The 22,273-nt window shown below is 43.7% G+C and overlaps 1 protein-coding gene across 3 annotated transcripts in view; it reads left to right on the forward strand.

Annotated features, from left to right (window-relative positions):
- The window catches only part of dusp8a (dual specificity phosphatase 8a), a 33,412-nt gene extending 12,190 nt beyond the window's left edge, over nt 1-21,222 (forward strand). For 2 of the 3 annotated variants that reach the window (XM_037254373.1, XM_037254372.1), the window contains exons 4-7: nt 16,814-16,980; nt 17,259-17,418; nt 17,735-17,858; nt 18,140-21,222. In XM_037254373.1, coding sequence (XP_037110268.1) covers nt 16,814-16,980; nt 17,259-17,418; nt 17,735-17,858; nt 18,140-19,325 — 1,637 coding nt within the window. In that variant the 3' untranslated portion in view covers nt 19,326-21,222. Of the gene's footprint in view, nt 1-10,856; nt 11,487-16,813; nt 16,981-17,258; nt 17,419-17,734; nt 17,859-18,139 lie in introns of those variants that run through there. The other variant, XM_037254374.1, reaches the window with a different exon arrangement.
- Nucleotides 21,223-22,273: the final 1,051 nt, after the last annotated feature.

The following is a 22,273-nucleotide window of genomic DNA, read 5'->3' on the forward strand; positions in this document are numbered from 1 at the left end:
TGAGAAAGTGTTTGTGAGAAAAATATTTTTACTATAAGTGACCTCATTCAGTTGGAGCTCATGGTGATGTCTTGCCTTTTAGAGACTTGTGACTGGATGTGTGTGCATGTGTGCGTGCGTGTGTGTGTCTCAAAGAGGAGAACATGACTTGTTTGGAGCCAGCTGCCTCCCTCGTGGGTCTAAAGTTTGCATGTTTCCCACCAACCTTGCATCATACAGTCAAGTCAAAGGCAGCACTACTCCTGCCAGTGCCCGGCTACATTGTATGTTAGCCGATGCCATCTGGGGAGTCGTGTCATGTCAAATCATTCCCGATGTTGGCCTGCATGATTCAAGCATGCTGACGCAGATGAACTTGGGTTTAGCAGAAGACGCTGAGGTCGCACTATGGTCGTTTCTTTGACACGAAAGTCCAGAATTTATTTGCCTGTGCTTTTTTAAAAAGTGGTGGCATTTTTCCGTAACTTTGTGCACTATTGCCGAGAAACGGAATGCCGCAATTACATTGTTAGATGTGTGATGACTTCAGCGCTGGCCTGACATTTTAGCATGACCTGTACAATATGCAATAGTTGCTTTCAGCACGTCAACGTGGGAGAATTGTAAACCAGGTATTGAACAGCAAACCCCAGGTCAAAGAAATCTTGATGCAAGTTGTTTTGAAATTGTTTTTAGTGTGGTCCAGCTTTCTCCTCCGTGATTGTATGGGTTTTCTCCACAGACTGGTTTACTGCCACCCCCCCCCCCCCCCAAATATGCAAATTAGGTTAATTGAAGAGCCTAAATTGCTATAGGTGCAAATGTTTGGCTGGCAACCAATCATATAGATCAAAAAATAGATAGCAGATTTTAAATGAATGAAAAATAGATCTTACAAATAGTTTTGAGGTTTTGGAGTAGAGGGCACAGAAACAAAATAAAGGTGGTGAGGGACTGTGTGTTGTTTGCAGATGTGCATAACTGCCCTTAATCTTTCTGAGGGACCATCTGCGTGCGTTTTTGTAGGATTACTAAAGCTGACACCACAAGCTCAGAAGAGAAAAAAGGGCAGGACAAGGAAGAGTGATTTCATGTGCCAGTTTAAGGGCCGATTTCTAACACAAGACCGAGGTGACGTTATTTGACAGAAAGTCGCCAATAGCAACAGTGATGATTCATTGTTTGTCGTTCGTTTGATGAATAACGTTGACCCAGATGCTCACAGCTAGAAAAGAAATTCCAGCAATGTGGACATGAAACGAATGCGAGAATAGTTTGCTTTGATTAATAGCATATTTTTGAAATAAAAAAAGTTATTGTTGATATCGCAACCATCCCCTGTTTATATTAACTAGATAATATGTCAAGTTGGTTGAGACACATTGGTTCCCACGCTGTCACCTGTACAAGTCAAAAGAGCAAACAAGCAAAAGCATACGTTCGACGAGCTCGTGATGAGCGGTATTAGCAGATGAAAGGTGCCTCACTCTGTCACGCTCTCTTTCTCTATTTCTCTCTCTCTTGCCTGCAGTTGCATTTTCCTTTTTTTCCCTCCTCACTCACACAGGAGCTGCTGTCTAGCCAGGGGCAAGCATGATGACATCAGGTTTGGGTGTGATCGCAAAGGTACAAAGGTCAATTCAATCATGTGTCATTCTTCTGAGCTGTTATACAATGGGGCGGTGGCCCCCTGCATGTGTGTCTGTGTACGCTTACTGTACATGAAAGCATCAGAGAAAAGTAGAAGAGGTGAGGTCATGGTGAAAGGCTGAATCTCTCAATGCGGCCCTTCACAGAGACATTACAATGAGCTACACAAGGAGGTCTACTTGTGTCAGCGTGTGTTTTGGTGTGTCTGTGTGCAAGTTGGATTGAATATGTGCATATCAAATAGTGTGTGCACGTGGGTGAGGCAATGCTTGAGAGCATGTGTGAAGGGAGGAAAAAAAGAGACAAAACAAAAGGAGAGCTATTTAGGAGATGAGGTAATAGTCCTCATTTTATCCTCTGTGTGTGTGTGTGTGTGCACGCACACGGAGGAGAATGTGTGGTCTTCGAGGCCGTTAAGTGTAACAGAGCCTCATGCCGCTCATACCGTCCTTGAAAGCATCCTCAGTGCTCAGTCGTCATGGTTTTGTCTCCACTGAAGCAGCGCAGGATAGAAAAATGTTTCACGTCTCATACTGGTTTAAAGGAAGCTCTCTGTTAGCTTGAATAAATGTCAGATTTTCCAGATGTACGGTGACGTGGTTGCTTAGTACAGACCCTGACAAACATCACATCATTTCATAGGCTTTCAGAGAAGCAAAAATCACCACTAGCGCTGAAATCGTCATGCAATATCTGTCGAAATAATCACAGTGTTGGTTTTGATTTATGGACAATAGCACACACACAAATCGGAAAAGGGCTTCATGTGTGAATGCTAGGAGTCAAAAACTAGTAAAGTTATTCATTTACCTACCGAGCAGGCCTCCTATAAACGCATCTTGAGACATCTTGAGGCTGTAGGAAAAAAATCCACCAATTGCTTACCCATTAAAGGGGAAGTCAACCCCTACAAATTCTTTCCAGTAATATATTGTATATGCCCCTGCTAGTCTGAACACGGCATGAGATGAGTTGCACAGCAAAATCCACCAGTTTTTACCCATCTCAGTGAGCAGCCATTTTGCCACTTGCTGTCAACTGAAAATGACATCACATTAACTATCATTTCTGTTTTCATTGAGGGCACATTTAAGAAAGGCCATTGTGCAACGGACATGACATCAGTGGTGTGGTTCAAACATTTGTGATGTGTTACACCTGGATTAGTCCCAACTATTAGGTCCAAACTCATTGAAATCATCAGTTGAGTGACAATTCTAGATGACTACTACATTAAGTGTTCTTGAAGCATATTAGTCATTCTCTCTCCCACTCCTTCATCTTAAACTTCTAACCTAGCCTTTCTGCACCTCCTTGCCGCCTCCTCTCCCCCTTTTGGCCCACTCCCATTTGACCTTGCTCCAGTACGCTGTGTGGAGCTGCTGCAGATCAATGATTTCATTGAGAAGGAGCCAGTGAGGCCATTAAGAAGTGAGCTCACCTTCCCCAGAGATATCTGACCTTATTCTCAATGACCCGGGCTTCCTCCTCCCTCCCTCTGTGACTCCTTCAGCCCCTTTACCTCCCCCCCATTCCTCCTTTCCTCCACCTCGCGTTTCTCTGCGCTTGTTTCACGGTGCTGAGAACAGAGCTCTATTTTTAGGCCCAGACTCCTGCGGTCATCACATCTGGCGCCAGTGGCCTCGATGCTCTCGCCTTGGCCTGTCGACACACAAACAAGCGTTCAACCCACCCCGGTTGGCAGAAGGAGAGCGCAAAGGTCAAAGTAAATGGCCGATGGAAATATTGTATGACATCACCTTCCCGATCCAAAAAAGTGTTTGAGATTCTCAGAAGCGTCATATCTGCACGTTGACATCAAGTTATTTTCTGCACGTATGTGATGAGCTTCTTCTTCAGGCTCACGCCTTAATGAGTTGTTGTGCAGATACATACGGTGCACACAAAGTAGTCCCAGAAGTAAGCAAATCCATGCGGGGAAATGGACGCACGTACACATTATGGTAACAGACCTCCTCAGAAGGAGGCCATTGCAGAGTTTGTTTTATGTAACCATGTTCCTTCGCCAGCGCTCTCAACCCCCCTCGTCTGTCTCATTGGCCTCACATGATGTGCTTGATGTCATTTTCCCTTCTTTGCCTTTAAAAAAGGAAGATGAAACAGGCCTGTGTGTGCTTGTGTGTGTGTGTGTCTTTATTCATCTGCATGTGTTTTAATGTGTGCCTCTGCCAAATTTTTCCAGCATGACATGATCCTGCTCCTCTTCTTCTTCTTCCTCATCACTCTCAAGTCCCTTGCCGGCTCAAGAAGGCCAGACACACACACACACACACTCACACACTTGCACTCACTCAAAAATACACACTCATCATTGACTTGTAGCAAAAGAAACGAGTGCACTTTTCGGTTTTATATAAGATTAGATTAGAACTGATGATTTCCAAACTCTGGAGAAGAGCTTTGATACATTTTGGAGAGGATGAACTCATCTCGCCATCATCAAGTAACGTTGCAATGTAAATATTTATGATTTATTTTCTTCTGAAATGGTGCTTTCAGATTGGAGAAATTCCCAATTTCAGAAACAGTTCATTTTTGCCAAATTCTTTTATGAATACCACTTCATCAAGCGCAGACCTCAACCTCATCTATATGCCACAATTATGTCTTTAAGAGCCAAACATTTTTTTCCAGGATAAACTAAAATAAGATAAAAAGGCCAAATGTTGAAATGTCAAGAAAAGTAGGCGGGGGAATATCTGCTCAATAGTAAAAGTCAAAAATAGTAAGTCATTTTCATGCTTCCAAAAAAAACTTGGCTAGTGGGCTTTATATTTTATTAGGAAAAAAAAAGGTCGTGTGGAAGTCTTAACACTGGATGTTTGCACCACCATGCCCTAAATATTTCAAGCATTGCTGCTTTGTGTATACAATCCATTCATAGTGCATGCCTTGCAGCTTGCCTGCATTTGAAATCTATCTGAACGCCCTTTAAACATCCCAAGCCACCCGTGTCATGCATTCATGTAGCGTCAAATAAAAATAGTTTGTTGAAACGGTTACCTAGGCAGTTTCAACACATCGGGTCAACAGAAGTAGAGCAGCGTGCTAACCTTGGATTAGCGTCTCCACATTTTGCCCCCATCAGCGTCTTCAACTTCACAGGGAATGTGGGCCAAGTGCTTGGTAGCTTAGTAGCGTTGTTAATTTAATCACTGTTACCCTGAAGGCTCTTGTACACTCGTGGTAATTTTTACCAGAAGCACGATTAAGGAAAGGAGTCACTCTCAATTAGGGTGGCGAGTTTATACCCACGAGTTGCGTGCATGCACTGCATTCCGTTCATGCCCACTACCGTTCCTGCTATGGCGTCACTCCAGCAAACAATGGTAGAGATTCCTGTTTATCACTGGGCTATGTTTGATACACTTTATCTCAGGAATTCCACAGCACCGTTTCCTTGCTTACCTTGTTGGTCATTTTGTTTTTCCAAGCAGTTTGTGTCCATGGTCGAGACATAAGTTAAGAGCCCTTCATGTGATTTTGGGTGCAAAAACTTGTAAAACGCTTTAATATGCCGTGACCACAATTTTAGACCGAACTTCTGGAGCCACTGCTTCCTGATAGAAGTGGGATATTTTTTTTTTTCCATCACTATGACAACAAGCTAATTTTGGACTTCCCAGCAAGCCCAAGGCCCCAGAATAAGTAATGCGGTTGTTACTGATCATTTATTTTCCTCATGATGCTTTCTTGTCTTCACATGCATAAATAGTCAGAGGCATGCGTACACAAAACATCAACACGCATCTACAAAAAAACAAAACCCACAAACATCCACTTCCTCTGCTTGTGTAACCATTTCCTGATAAACATAACTGATCAAATGACATCCGTGCACTTTGGGGTGACTGAAGCTGTCAAGAACTTTGCATATGCTGAATCTTGACTTCTTGTCTACCAGCTTTTTATACTCCAGAAACGCTCTACTTGTCTATTTTAACCATCTGCATGCTGTAGCATCATGAGGGCGTTGGCTTTGCTCTGAAGGAGACAGCTTGTCCGGTTCCTCTCACTGCATGGCGTCATACTTCCTCTATTGTTCTTTTGTAGCTGGCAGAGTGATGTCACTACTGGGCCTTGGATCCGACACACACACATGCACACGCACATCTCTGGGGCCTGTTGGAGCAGGAAAGCCAACCCTCGCTGTAGGCGTTGTGATAGCCGCTGTCACCGTGCACTAATAGTCTCCTGGGTGCAGCGCCTCATTTCTGCTGCTTGACTGTGTATGAGAGGAAACTGTGCAGTGAATAAACGTTGAGTAATGCTTTTAATGTCTGGTGCTGTTATAGTGTATTTTATCTGTGAAAATGATCTTTGACTATTTGTTTTATTACCTAGACCAAGCTTAGTTTTTTTTTTGCCATTAGTCAGTAGGATTGCATAAACATTACATCAACAATTTGGCAACTTGGAACTTTGCATGTTCTGCACCGAGCTTGCGCGTTTTTTTTTTTTTGCTGTGAGTGTGAATGTGTGTATTTCTGTTTGTCGATGTACTATGCCTCGCCTTGACCACCCTGGACTGGCGACCAGTCCACCCACTTAGTACCCAAGGCCATCTGGAATATAGGCGCCATCTTACCCATGACCCTAAAAAGGACAAATGCGTTTGGAAAATGGATGGATCCAGAGTAAGCGCTCCGGAGCCAGCAAATGGAATTTCGATCATTATATGTAGTCATGGCTCCCCCCTTTTGAATGCACAGCATACAATCTGTCACATCGTTTGAATCAAGCGAGTCAATTGTCCACTTGAATATTCTTTAGCTTTTATCTAAATAATAGTTTTTGTTTCCTTCAACAAGCAAGGCAATGTAGCATAATCAAACCACCTAACCAGCTTTGCTGAGGGACATTTAATAAATACAAAACTGATCTGGGAGCTGCCAGTCAGGCTTTGTTGCAGATGCCTAAGCTGCTGTCAGTACCCGTTGATGTGCGCTTTGCAATATTACGCTGCTACCATGGGAGCAGTTCATCCAAGTATTACACATCGTGTAAGAGAGGTGAGATCAAGGGCTTCCCAGCTCATTGTATGTGGGAACAGGAACTAAAAATGTTTTAATGTGATTATGGTCCGTGTAAACATTCACCTTAAAATACACAAGGAAGTACAATAAAATAGGAACTTATTTTCTGTTTCCCTTTGCATGCAGCTAAAATATAACTTCAAGAGAACACCTATGATGATGCTCACTTCACAACATAATGTTCAATGTTTACTATATGCTTACATACGTCGCTATGTTGCTCTTACTGTGTTGATATTGAGCATCACACCTCAATTCAATTCTTACACACACACTAACACATATGCACTGCTTAATGGCTCCAACTGGTATTTTTAAGGATGTACAATTTATGGTTTATGAGACCCTTCTGCTCCTAAAAGCACCTTTCTTGGATAACGTACCCTCCTCTTCATGTTTCGTGCATGTGTTTGCTTGCGGTTGCAGGATTGAACAGATTGACTGAAGTAATTTCTTTGCAGTAAAACTGCACCAGTAACTTTGGATGCTGAGCTCCTCCAGGGGGTTAAGTAGCTTGGAACACAGGCAGGCTCCACCACACGACTGGGTGCACTATCTCATGCGTACACACATGCAAATGAGTTGACCGTGTCATTCATCTGTGCCTTTTGTAATCTCATCCACCATATGCTTGCCTGCTTCCTAGTGTTTCCATCCCTCTCAAGATTTCCTTATATCTGTTTACTCTGTTTAGCGTTTCCACGTTTTCCCTGTTAAATGACTCAAAATTGCCCATATCTTCTTGACTGATCTGCTTTTCAAAGCCAATGTGTTGAGAGGGAAGTTTGAGAGACATCCGTCTAAAACGTGACATCAATCAAACTTCATTGGAGATTTTTTATCAATACTTGGGAGATGAGAAAAGACACGCATGCTTGTTGCACTTCATCACCCTCACACACACACATAGATGATTACGTACCACACCACCAATGTCCCCTGTGGGATGACCAGATCAGCTATCATCCCCCCTCACCCAATTGCCAATCTGCCTATCCTCCCCTCCAACACCCCCACCCCCCCTCATTCAATTTCTCCATCTCTCCCCCGACAACTACCTCAGCCCCTTGGCATGGCAGCTGTGTCCTCCTGTAGGCATTACATCACCGTAAGAGCAGTCTTGTTACTGATCCCCTGACAACCAGCACCATAAACACACACACAAATGTCATGCACATAGAGTCACACACTTGTGCAAAGGTGCACTGACCCATGTTTGTAGGGCAAAGTGTTCACCCCTAATCTTAGACACCGCTTCTTTTGTTCCTCACAGGTGAACACACACATGCACAAACCCAATTAACTCACAGCTTTCATCACCCTAAACCTCCCCTATCTGGAAAATGACATTGTGCCTTCCTATGCAATCCTGACAGATGATCTATGGTTTTGGATTACACTCTTGCCATTACCTGTTTTAGCTAGGAGGGGAAAAGGGGTCATGCACTTCCCATTCCCAAATATATATTTAAAAATAAATGAGAAGGTTTAATTATTCACCCCCAAAAAAAGTACTTTTTTTTTTATTTTATATACAAGTGCTGTTAGTCTCTAAGTTACAATGCCAAAAAATAGCCAGATATTCAGTTATTTGAAAATGTATTCAGCAGAGGAATTGCTGCCTTCAAACAACCACAGAATTGTTTTCTTTTTGTTGTTCTAAATGTCTTACCTTAAACTTCTAAAAATAATTCGAGATCATTTTATTCATGGTGTACGTATTTTTTTATTTACTGGACCAAATATTAATGTCATTATTTATGTTTGAAAAAAATACATCGTTATTGTGATATATTTAATCGTTAATCAGGCAATCTCCTACTATTGATTCAAAATGTTTAATTTACAAGCCACGCCATACTAAAGAACCCCGTTACAAATTACTACCAGCTGTGGCTGCAAATTTCATATCTTCCTTTTGAAATGTCAAAAGCATCAATAAATTAAATAATCACAGACTTCATAAAGTGCACATTGTTTTAAGAAGTTTTCTTTGCAAAAATGGTCCGTGTTTGAACTACTATCCCATTTCCGCAAAACAGACCAACCACAATCTTAAACGTCACCGTACTGTCCTTCCAGCCAATCATATAGCGTGAGGTCATCAAAAGGCTTAGGCTCACGAGTTGATCTGAACACCCAAGTACGTAGTTGTGGTGGAGCTGAGCTCACAAATTTTAGTTCCATGATTAAATCGCCATGCCCACTCAAACAAGAACTAATTACCACCCATTTGTGTGCAGCGCGAGTAAAAAGTAAAGTTTTGTATGAGTTTATCATAACCACACATGAATCCTGAATGTAACACATAATATTTCCATTCACAATTCCTGTGGAGCAAATTTGTAAGGATTTAACTAAATGTTATCAAGGGTTTAATATTGTGTTGTGCTCCTTGAGTAATCAGAGGAGAGGGTGGCCAGAATGACAGGGCCACCTATTTCTGTCGTCGCAGAGAACACACGTGCGGTCAATAAAACAGCCTGGTTGCCATTTGCTATACTGTATATCCCGCAGTAATCCCCCAATTAGCACACCTACTATTCTCAACCACGTTATTCGGAAGAATGGGAGAAGGGAGATGTAGGAGAAAGCGACAAGGTCATGTCATACGACAAATTCCTGTATATATACGTATCTATATTTTTTTATATCTTCTGTAGTCCATCGTTTGAGCTTGTCTTCCACAATACAATGTGAACGCAGTTCTAGTGTCTGTAAAATACATTGCAATGGTCAGTGTGTGCTACTGTTGTTCATGGTTGGACATTAAACAGATCACCACTGAGTGACTATTAAATCACACTCCCTGCACAAGGCTCTTGTCACCCGTTTGGGATTATTTATGGTGGTCGACGACGATGATGAGATCAGTATGTAAGCACACCCCAACTGGAGATCTTTTACAAACTTATTTGCGTTCATCTTTGGCAATCACTTCATGTACGAAAAACCATATGACTAGTGCAGCATGATGTTTCAACGTGAGGCTCAGAATTTGGACACGCATCAAAAATGCAGCTCAATGTGAAAGAAACATTTTTTTGAAATAGTTTATTACTTTCTCTTTAACATGCCGACTCTTTTCAAAAATAAACATAATGTGAGCTCAAATTTATTATACCATTTTTCTTAGTACATTTTTGGGTTTAGCAACTAAAAATAGGTAACGACGGCTTTCTATTCCCTCTGCCTAAGCAGTAATATAATGTCATTTGCTCCCCCCCCCACAATAACTGAACTTGCGGGCTACATATTTGCCATTCCATAGTAAAGTACCAAGCGTCAGTGGCCTGTCACATTGAGAATGTCTCCACGCCACAAGCTTGTTGAGTTTTCCTCCCAAGGCTTCCTCTTTCATCTGCTTTAGTTCTTTTTCCATTCTCTCCCCTAATGTAACATTTTTCTCTCTCTCTTTTTTTTTTTTTTTTTTTTTACCATTAAAAACAAAACCGCATTGGACAGGACTGCGGACTATAGCCCAACAAGACCATGATGTCGCATACATTCTGACAGTAGAAATGTCTGTCCATAAAAGCTATTGAGTCATTGTAAAAGCTCAATCACCTTTTTATTATTTTCCAGCTTAGTTCCACTTGAAAAATTGTTCTGATGACTCAAACTATTCATACATATGCCCACGTACAGCCATGCATTCCCATCCCTCAACTAGTTAAGTCATCTTAAACGCTCGATAAACTTTAATAGCTCGACAGCTTAGTTCCACTTGAAAAATAGTTGTGATGACTCAAACTATTGATACGTACATACAGCCATGTACAGCCGTGCATTCCCATCCCTTAACTAGTTAAGTCATGTAGTCACGTATAGCTGCTGAAGTACCTGTTAGCCTCTAAACTTCCCCAGTAGAGGCCAGCTCTCCAGCTCGCTCCCTGAGGTGGCCGCATATTTGTTGGCTGAGTAAGGAATGCGGTTACATGCCTTGGACATTAGCTATGATGGAGCTCTGGCTCCACTGGAAAGGGGGGTGCAGAGAAGGAGAGGGGGCAGGCTCCGGCCTCGCGGCAAGTGAGCTCATTCACCCTCCAAGCTCGAGGAGAGCGAGTGGCGGCGTCATCCTCCATTGCAGAGAGAGCCATCAGAAAGAGGAGGGAGGCAGAGGGAGGGGAGGAGTTTTACTCTGGCGAGTGAGCGAATGGGAGACGTGGAGCCGCACAACAATAGTGGGTTGCTCTTCTTGCTGTGGACTCACTGAGAAGGCGAGAGCCTGAGCTAAGTCAGAAGCTCTCAGACCAGCTGCAGGCAGAATACAGCTGGCACATTTGTGCTGGAAAACATTTTGCTCCTTTTCCTATTGCTCTCTCAGCGGTCGCCATTCTCAGCAAAACCACAGAATTACGAAATATTTACCCAAGAGCATTTCTGGGATTTTTGCATTCACATAGGATTCTGGCCACATGTGGACTTGTTTGAAGGCTTTTGAGGTGCAGCACCACAGATACTTGGACTTTTTTTTGTGCATAAGGTCCATTAGAGAGGGTCGTTAACAAGGCCCCGGAACAACTTGAATATCCAGTGTGTGTAGTCTGACATCAAATACAGTTTTAGCAACCTTGGTTGGAATTTTCTTCTCCATCGGAATTCGAAAGAAGACATTTTTTGCTCGAGACTCTTGCAAGGGTTTGCGTCATCTCCGAAGAAGCCGGATTGTGTTCTTGGGGATGCCACTTGATGTGGTGATATCCCCCACAGAGAATCGTTTTTGGCCGGACCTCCACGACACAGATATGAGGCTGAAGATCCGGGTCCGCAGGATGAAGGAGGGGAGAGAGCTCCGAGGTGTGTAACCCACCTGGACACACAACGATGGGTCGTGTGTGTGTATCAGTGTGTTTGATTTAAGGGGTATGAACAAGCGCCTACTTTGTAATGAAACGGGAGTATGTGGGATCTTCACATACGTGAAGAGAATGCAAAAGAAAAGATTTGTGGCAGTGGTGACGCTAGTATGTTTTTCCACTTGAGACTATAAACACACGTGCAAAGAGAGAGAAAGTGAAATGGACAAGAATGAAGTATAATGATGTTAAAATATTAGCCTCCACCACTAACAGACAGGCTGAGCTCTTTGAGTGGATCATTGGTTTCCCTCATCTTTTGTCTTCACTATTACACTGTTAAAGAGGTAATAGAAAGGAGGATTAGGAGGATGACATCATGAAGATGAAATACAATGAGAAAGGGGGTTCGGGCGAGAGAATGAGAGCTGTGACCCACGGTATGACATAGTGCTCATGCTCTCACAGCCTGCGGTCATTGAGATGTAAAACTGTCACAAAGGCGCCATTCTCTCTCTTCTTGGCTTTTCTTGCTCTCTTACTCAATACTCACACTCGCTCTCTTTTCAGAATGTATGTGGAGATTGTGTTATCATTGTGTGTGGTGTGCACTGCAGGTGTCAAAGACAACACGTTTTCACACAGGCATGAGGCAATACATTCATACTGAACAAAGTGCACGCAGCCATTCCCTGCGCTTTACGCGCACGTGTCACATGTGTACGTTTATTGGATTCGATTCAAAGTTGTTTGCAAAGCAAACCACTACTTTTTTTTTGTGTTTGCCAATGTGTTTGCATAGCAGCGTGTACGGTTCATTTTACATTGAGGCTTCGCTGCTGGAGCTGACACGCTTGTTTTTTCAGAAAATGTAATAAGTTGGGAGGTTATTTTAAGACATTTAACACATTCTTAGTGCAGTCTTGGTTACAGCAAAATATACAGTGCACTGTATTTGGACTGTAACAAAAATAATTGATTAATTTCTTCTTTTTTTTTATTCATCGTTGAATCAGATTAAAAAAATAATTTCACCTCTTTGTTCAAAAGCAGTCCATTATTTCAAATTGGCTGTTGAAAATGTAAAAAATAATTATTTATAATTCAGTTTCTGGTGCATAAGATAATAGAGAAAAATGTTGATCACTGTATTCTTAAGAAAAAGAAAATGTTTGATTTTAAATCAACACAAAGATAATCAGTCCGTTTTCTTCGACAACTACAGAAATGGCATCTTTACTGATGTCAAGATGAAATTCTAAGCATTTGGGCAATTTAATAAAAAGGCATCTAAACGATTTATCGGTTATTAAAATCTTTATCGTTTCATTGTTGCAGCTGCACAGCATATTGGTCTATGTTACGTCATACTACATAATGTGCAGAAACAGCTCTTCATCAAAGTGACATTTTGTTGCTGTTTGCGGATTTAATCATTAGACAGGATGCCATGTTAATCATACGGTCCAAGAGTCCTCAACATGACGCCTGCTTGAAAAGATGACATCACCCTCTTGTCTCATCTGTGCACTGTCAATCTTGTCTGTTTTGACACAATTGGTCATCAGATGCCCCTCCTCCCCCCTTACACACACACACACACACACACACACACACACACACACACACACACACACACACACACACACACACACACACACACACACTCAGCCCTTCCTTTCTCCGGGCTGCAATTCAGCCTTTGTGGTGCTGAGTGGGACATGTGTGCAATGATGTCATGTTTGGGGGGTGGTGGGGATGGGAGGCAGGGGGGTGGGTAAACATTGAAATGCTAATGTACCCTCCTGGGTTGGGGGGACAGCTGGAGGTGCATGGGTGGCGTCATGTCTCCCCTGATATGAAGAGGAAGAGCAGTGGAGGGGTGCGGGGTGGTCATTCATGCAGATCAATGCTTGTAGGCTGTGGGTGGGTTGTGGGCGTATGGTTGACCGAGTCACCTCTCCATTAACGACAGAAAGCTACGTACTTTTACAGGAGCTTGAACACAGAGGGGAGAGGGAGTTGGCTTGTATTGATAAAGCAGTCAATTGCACCAAATAGGAGTGATGATGTAACAGCAGAGCTCCCATTAACCAACCACATGGTGTGTATCTCCGTCCAGATTGGTCTGCGGGTTCCACTCGAGCATTCATCGTTCAACTTTCGGCATCAATTGACAAAAGTGCACCGAGTGTGATCCAAACATCTGCTGCTGATCCCAGATAGTAAGACTGAAGGTTTGAATTCTTTTGAGTTCGTTATAAGAAATGAGGGATGAGGAAAAGCAGTCAAGAGGCCTGAGTGCTACACTCTCACAGGAAGGGTTTTTTTTGGGGGGGGGAGCAGTAAGCAGTTGCATAAGTGATGAATTGGGCAGAGGGAAACGGAAAAAGGAAGTCACCGCTGGTGAGTTTTGCCGATGGCGACACAGTGCCCTCTTTCCTTTTTTTTAAGATGGTGTGTTCCTGAATCGGTTTGTCACGTCCTAATTATTTCCCACATGTATAAATACTGCATTTAAACATCCACAAACATCCTGTCTGTAGTTTTCCCCTTGCCAAAGCCTAGATTCCTTAACCATCAGATGTGATAGCATAGCGTGCGATCTGTTGGAACGATGACTACAATTCCCTATTCTGTCTTCCACAAATACTGTATGGGCTGCCATTTGTGTTCATGTGTAAAGTATCAGCATGTCACGCTCGACTGATTATCACGCCGCACTGAAGATGAACTCATCCTTCCCAGTTGACCTTCTGATGTCATGTTGAGAGACAGCTGGCTTGGTGTGTGTCACAGGGTATTTTCAATGACTTCATTGTGAGTCCTCGCTTGTGTGTTTGCGTTATGCTCACAGATTGGAATGGGTCGTCGTTTTCTTTTCTGGAGAATGTGAGGTCATGTCTCTATTCAGAGTGTGCGTGTGTGTATGCATGTGCGCACTGTGTACTATAACATCCTGACAACACACAAGGGGAACACCATGAGCCAACTGTCCTTCCTTGTTGTCATGACAACTTTAAGGAGAGGGCGGTCAGGTGACAAGGTGACAATAACGTATAACGTATACGACAATAATCTCCTGGCTGTGTCAAGCTCGAGCTGCCTACCAAGGAGGTATCTGTCATTGTATTGACGTCATGTAACTACCCTTTATAACAACACTTGGCCCAGGTCGCTTATCTCTGACTTGAGCCGCTTCATTCCAGTAACTGTCACTCATTCTTTGAGTCACACACTGGTTCAGCACGTTTCCTGCTCTTCTCTATTTGTTTATCCAACATGAGATAATTTCATCAACTGCAATCACTATATTATTCCAGACACATATTTAAAGGGGAACTCAACCTACACATTTTCTTTGTAATAATACGTTCTGTGAAGCCCAAGTGTTCTGTATAATGTTTCATTTGTGGAATATGAATTTAAAAATCACATCACGGGTGCTAGGTCTCAGGTCAGTGACGTGATTTGGACCTGGCAAGTGCGATGTCATTTTCAGTCGACAGCAAGTGGCAAAATGGCCACCCCCTGAGATTGATAATATGGATACATTATGCTGCTTAACTCATATCCCACAAATGCAAATATTTTTGGATTGGCTTTCCCTTAAATTATAACAGCAAGTATATTTTTAGATGAGTCTGCCATTCATACTGTCACCCCCCCCCACACACACACACACTTTCTCCCCAGCAGACGTGCTGTGTCCACAGTGTAATGTCCTGTCTTGTGTGCTTCTAACAAACTCTCGAACAATGTTCTCACGTAGAAAGGGAAATAGTTGTCGTGTGACATGAGCTTTTTCCTGTTTATTATATGGCTTCCAGGAACATACCGCCTACTTGATACAATGCACTCAGAACCTGTCGCTATATGTAGCGGTACTTCAAGAAGAAATATGATAATATATTTTTTTGAACAAATATGATTTTACGATAAAGAAATCCTGTCAAAGAACTACCCTATCTCATTCACGTTATCAATTTTAGATGAACGCCATAAAACAAGATTACATTGAGGCCAAATAGATGACGTATGTGGTCATATTTACACAGCGGTTTGAATTAAAGCCTTGGTTCCTGGTTCTTGGGCGTTATCATTTGTTCAATCCATCCCCTCACTTCATGCATTGAATAGCACTGATGTCATCACACCGTCAGTTGCCATTAATAGCAGGAGACTGACGGGGATCCACATTGCACTTTGAGACGCATTACTCCCCCACTGTAGCGCTTGACTATGATAGCTGCCAACCCCCTTCCATCTTCAGAGGCTGTCGTCTTACTCCTCCAAGTTGAGCCCTTGTTGACACGTTTGGATTCTTTTTGCTTAGCTGTATGTTTGCCAAGTTCACGAGTGTTGCTGACACTGTACTTAGAATGTGGGCAGCTGGATATGCTTTTCAACCAGCGGCCTGCGTTGTGCTGTGTGCGCTATTTTGTTTGTTTTTAACAGTGATGTCATGTCTCACTCACTCACTCTTTGAACGTGTGTGTGTCTGTCCTAGATTAGGTCAGAGCAGTCTGAACCTAGATTAGGTTCCAATCTCTTCTCTGAGGTTTGAGAGTTCCTTAGTAGCATTCCCTTCTTTTCTCTGTCGTCGTCTGAGAGGTCATTACCCTCACGATACATGCACACACAAACTTCACCCCCCACCCCCACCTCCTCCCCTTTACCCCCACCCTGTAGTTATACAACCACAGAGCTGCAGAGTAATGATGAGTGTGTGTTGGAAAGGGATGGTGTCTTGCACAGAGTCATTGTGAGTCATTGCAAGTGAAACGCGAATGTGGTGCTAAGGATTATGTGATCATGTTTTCAGATCATCTTTTTGCACTGCAACCATTTGTCAAAGTGTGTGCGTGTTTGTTTTCTGTGCGTGTCATGCTGTGCGCTTGTCAGGGGACGTTACTGGGCCTCTGTCCTGGCCGTGCACCTGTGGCCTCTCTCATTCCCTCGGTCTGACGCAATGCACTTCTACAGGACATGAGCTCATGCAGGAAACACACACACACACACACACATATGGCAAAAGTGGAGCCGCCTGCCTCTTAAAGGGCCAGACATGCACATTCCTGGCCACCCTGCAGTTAACCTCACACAGAAGAACAAGAGAGCCTCTTCTTTGCTTCTGCTGCACTAGGCAGGACCCAGACATTGTAGGCCAGGGTCACCTCTGAAAGTCTAAAAACTGTTTACTCTGCTAATGGTGCAAGATTATTTCTTTTTTTGCTCACGAGACCTTGCATAAATCCACTCATGTCAAACGACTTCAGTGCTGAAAACAATTAGAGTAATGGAGCTGTTCTCATTGTGTCTGTGCAGGAGGCTTTGCTGCTTTCTCGTCCTGCTTCCCCGGCCTGTGTGAAGGCAAGCCAGCCACTGCTCTTCCTATGAGCTTGTCCCAGCCCTGCTTGCCTGTGGCTAATGTCGGGCCCACTCGCATCCTGCCGCACCTTTACCTGGGTTCCCAGAAAGATGTTCTCAATAAGGTTTGTAGTACACTGGACCTTGTATGGAAGACAGCACATCCTGGCTAAAGAAATCTCAATTGGAAGGGATTTAGTTTTAGGTGTCACTGTTGCCAAAGTGTTAGCTCATGTGGGGATACATAATGTCATGTCATCATAAAGGTCATCATAAAAAAAAAGGCTTTAGTTACCAACTAAATATATCTCAGTTGCATTAAAGCAATCATTGCATTGCTATATATTTGTTTCCTGGAGGAGAAAAAAGACCTCGGCCTAATGTTTTCTTCATATCTCCGCAGGATCTGATGGCTCAGAATGGTATAACATATGTACTAAATGCCAGCAACACCTGCCCCAAGCCAGACTTCATCAGCGAGAGCCACTTCATGCGCATCCCAGTCAATGACAACTACTGTGAGAAACTGCTTCCTTGGCTGGACAAAACAAATGAATTCATTGGTAAGCTGTAAGATGATGCATCTACTGGATAAGTAACGTATAAAAAAAAAAATTGTAATGTTAGTTGCTAAAGAATGAGAAAATATCCAACCAAGACTGACAAAATATCCAACACGGTACATACCATTGTCACCACTAATAAAGGTTCACGTGTGCTGCAGCAAACAATAGCATCAAGTTCAAAACTTCCGTTACGGAGAGCGTCTGTCGTCTTCCAGGAAATCTCAGCTTTCTTTCAATGGAGGCTGATTGTCACCAGACTTTGTGCTGCGGCTATTGTGTGGCCTGAGCCCTATCTTTCCATTTCCTTCGACAGACAAAGCCAAGGTGTCAAACTGCAGAGTCATTGTGCATTGCTTGGCTGGAATCTCACGTTCAGCGACCATCGCCATCGCTTACATCATGAAGACAATGGGCCTGTCATCAGATGATGCCTACAGGTACTTTTACTCCTCCCAAACTGCCGAGCTAAGGTGACAGGAACATTAAAAAGGCAAGCACATTTTGGAGGAAATGTGCTGTCTGTGGTACATCTGTGGCTGTTGCCTGAGGTCAAGTTAAAAAAGCTCTTACTGTATGTACATTTTCCTTTTCCGTTATGCAAAGTGCAGTGGAACCATTCAAGCAATTACCACCAAACACGCAGTTCTTATGGCATCCTTACGACTTCTGGAAACGATTTGCCTTTCCTAATGCAGTCAACCTTTTTTGCATCCCTCAGGTTTGTAAAGGACCGAAGACCCTCTATATCCCCCAACTTTAACTTCCTGGGCCAGCTGCTGGAGTTTGAGAAAGGCCTACGACTGCTCCAAGCGTTGACGTCAAGCTCTGATGACAAAATCATCGAAGGCCACTCAAAGCAAAATTCGGAGCTTAACGTTGTCAACACGGGTTTCGTGATGAACGGTCACCATAGCAATTATGACTCATCTGCGGTAGAGCTACAAAATCCTCCCGAGCCCAAGGTACCATCACCTGCTTCCCTCCAGCAAGGCTTCAACGGATTGCACCTCTCTGCGGAGAGGATCATGGACACAAATCGTCTGAAACGCTCCTTCTCCCTGGACATTAAATCTGTGTACTCACCTAACAGTCCACACCCTGCTGCCGTGGCGCCGACACACTCTGAAGACGTCCCCAAGCTGTGCAAACTGGACAGCCCCGAAACAGGCACCTCCAATGGTGTCTGCTCTCAGTCTCCCATCCTGGACAGTCCTTGCTCCTCCGACTCCCCGTTCCCCTCACCGGGCAGCACGGGAAGCATCGGAAGTTTGGGGCACGGAGGAAGCGAGGGCGTCCATCGGCCCAGTTCCTCGGCATCCAGACCCAGAAGGAAAGCCAAGCATAGCTCTGGCACCTCACCAATCCATTTCCAACAACTTCCTCCACAGTCGCTCAGCCTGTCCCTCGACCATAAGGATGAGAACTTAAAGGGTTCCCTGCTTCTCGCCCTGCCCTCTCTGCCGTCTATGGGATCTGGATCCATGTGGACCAAACACAGAGACACTGTCCAGGCCACCACCCCTGTTACGCCGGTGACCCCCACCACCGATGCTCCCTGGCACTTTGGGGTGGAGGAGGGCGGCGAGATGGAGCTCGGCAGCGGTAGCGGAACCGAGTCGTCCGTGAGGTTCGGGAGCAGCTCGGCGTACGTGGCGTTCGGTTGCAGCGAAAACGTGCGGTTACGAGACAAACCTTCAAAGGAGAAGCCCCCGATGCAGCAACGTGAAAAGCAAGCCGAGCGGGCGAACAACAGCAGCTCGGCCACGGAGAAGCAGTTTAAACGTCGCAGCTGTCAGATGGAATTTGAGGAGGGCATCTCAGAGACGCGGTCCCGGGAAGAACTGGGCAAGATTGGGAAACAGTCGAGTTTCTCCGGGAGCCTTGAGATCATTGAGGTCTCCTGACAGATAATAGACATGAATACCACTGGAGGCAAAAAGAGACCTCCTTCGAAGAACTATGTCTATATCACAGACAGTGTTCAAAACTCCAACTGAGAGTTGGACAAAGTTTTGGACCGAGACATTGTGCTGCTTACCTGACCACAACCTTCTGAACTTTCTCGAGGCAGCGAAGCGTGAGCTGTCGGTACTAACCTTCTGCGGTCAAAGGGCCCAGTGCCTGCGCTATGTTGCATCCTTATCATGTACAATAACTTGTTGTTGACATGGAGCATGGACTCCAACCGCCTGCCTGTGGTCAAGTGTAAAGGACTTCTAATTGTGATCTGAACCAAGCGCCCCTCGCTATCCCCAAAGCGTCCACCACCAAAAGCCTCAGAACCTCATACTCGTCTAGTTCAGTCCAGTCGCAACACCACCTACGTGAGCGGAGGATTCGGAGCGCCGACGTCACCGCAGCACAAGGAACGCACACACAGCCCTCGGGATGGCCTGAATGCAGCCGTAACAATGACGGGGCCTCTGCCCAAGCCAGCTTCCACCGGGGATTCTTAAGCACAGTGACGCTGGTCCCCTCACTTCCAGTGTTAGCTGCGTCATGGCACTGAGGTTTCGGGTCACAGGACACCCTGCCATTGCTCCCTGCCACCACTTGTGGTCACCACTGAGCATGTATTGTGAAAGGTTGGCAACAGAGAGACAAATAACGATAGATCCAGTATGAATATACTGTACATGTATAGTGACTCAAAGGGACTTTTAATTTATTGTTCATTCTGGTAATGAGATATAATATAATGTTTTGTGGATTTATTTCATTTTTCTTTTGTTTATTATTATGATTTGCTGTATGGTATTTATGAACACATACAAATACATACATTCACCAGATTCAAGCAAGCAATATGGGCTGTTTCTTCTTTGGGGAGAGTGAAGTATGACTTGGAAATGCACTTTTTTGCTCCTCTGATAACCAAGTTCTATTATGGGATGACGCAGACAAAGCTAGTGACAGCTTACAGAAACAGCAGCAGAAGTCTGTGATTATGGCTTTAACACATGAGCATATTGTGCATGACATCGGGGTGGGGGGATGGGGGCGCATGCATAACGACAACTTTATGCAACCTACGCACAGTTTTTGATAAACCAGTCACCCTCTCAAAGCCAGTTCCGGTGTTTCTCACCAAAGCTGAACCGAACACACACATACACCCAACACTGTATGCACTTACAGTATTTATATACAGGTAAAGCTTCGGCCCTCACATGCACACACACACACATACGCAATCTTTTTCTTTCTTTCTCAGGGGATCTTTCGGTGAGCCAAGCCCAGCACATCAGCACAAAACAAGGAAGTCTCTAACATTTATCTCTTCCCCCCCCCCTACCCCCATGCTTTGATTAAAAACAGTTGAAAAATGAAATTGTCACTCTCCTGGTGCAAGATGCTTATTTATTCACCGTGTAAAACTTGTTGTCTTTTGACCCTTGACTAGCATTTGACCTTGTGCTGCTACAACTTCTGATAGATTCCTTTTGTTTGCCTGAGGCTCAATCAAGCTCCTAAATCCCTCCTTCATGTTGTTTTTAAAATTGTTGTTAGCATTATTTATGATATGTAACAAATATGATGCAGGCTGTCCCATTTGCTAAATCTGTTGTTATTGAATTATTATTATTACTATTATTGGTATTCTTATTATTATGATTAGGGTGTTGTAAATAGCAACACATGGAAGAACACTGATGAGTTTTTAAAAGAAAAATCCTGACACCTAGGCTGCTTGATGCTAAAAAAAAATTATATATACCTCAGGTTTAATTGAAAGGCTTCTCCTTCCCCTGTACATGTTTTGTGAAAATGAGACAAAATACAGACATGACAAAATGCAAACTCTCCTCTGCTTCTTCATTTTCTTGCCATTTCTGGTTGCGAAAGGGGAATTCCAATGGTATTTTTGCAGACTACATGATGACATCTTGAGCCCTGGAGCCCTTCCTATTGATTTTGTGTTTAACAAACTCCGCTCTGAACACAAACAACTTCAATGATTTTTTTTCTTTCCCTACAATAGTGCTAGTGTCAGATGCTTTTGTGTGTACATATATATATTTATATATGTGTATATATATAGAGAGATATATATATCTCTCTATATATATATCTATATATATATATTTATGTGTATATATATAGATATCTCTCTCTCTCTCTCTCTCTCTCTCTATATATATATATATATATATATATATATATATAGGCACCTCTGATGTCTGGTTAGCATTACTCTACTTCCTCTTCTAATTCCCAACACATCCAAGCTTTTTAAGACGACACCCGGCCGTCCTTGCTCCCAACCTTGTTCCTCATTCCAACTGTCAGCCCTAACCCTTTGCCCCCACATCAGATGATGTGTGAACAACAGTCGCCTCCAGAGGATGAAAGGATGAGATGAGGTTGGACATGTGTGTGAGGTCACGCTGAGAGCTAATTGGCCTGTACCAGCCATATTGTTGCGTCCTCTCACAAAAGCAGTTTTGGTTTCAAGATTCAAGAGGTTTTATTCGCCATGTTTGAGCGTGCCAAACAAGGAATTTGACTTCGGTACATCACAGCCTCTGTTCAACATTTATTCATGATGTCATGATGGAATGTCAGCATTCACAATCAAATAACATGTGCAAGCAAAATTCCATAGACCCAGGACAGCTTGTGGGTACAATGTTGCTCTAATGAAGGGGCACGCTGAGGTAATGGACAGATTGGGATCTCCCTAGCCGAGACCCACTATTTCTGTGCAAGAGTGTGTGCATGTGGGTGGGTGTGCGGTTGGGTGGCTGTGTGTGCGGTGGTGTGTGTGTGAGAGAGAGAAAGAGACAGTGAACTAACCCTAACCTCCCGCCCCTTATGGGAAATTCCCAGAGTGGGACCACAAGACCCCCAT

This window comes from Syngnathus acus, chromosome 6 (genome assembly GCF_901709675.1).
Source record: "Syngnathus acus chromosome 6, fSynAcu1.2, whole genome shotgun sequence".
Lineage (NCBI taxonomy): Eukaryota > Metazoa > Chordata > Actinopteri > Syngnathiformes > Syngnathidae > Syngnathus > Syngnathus acus.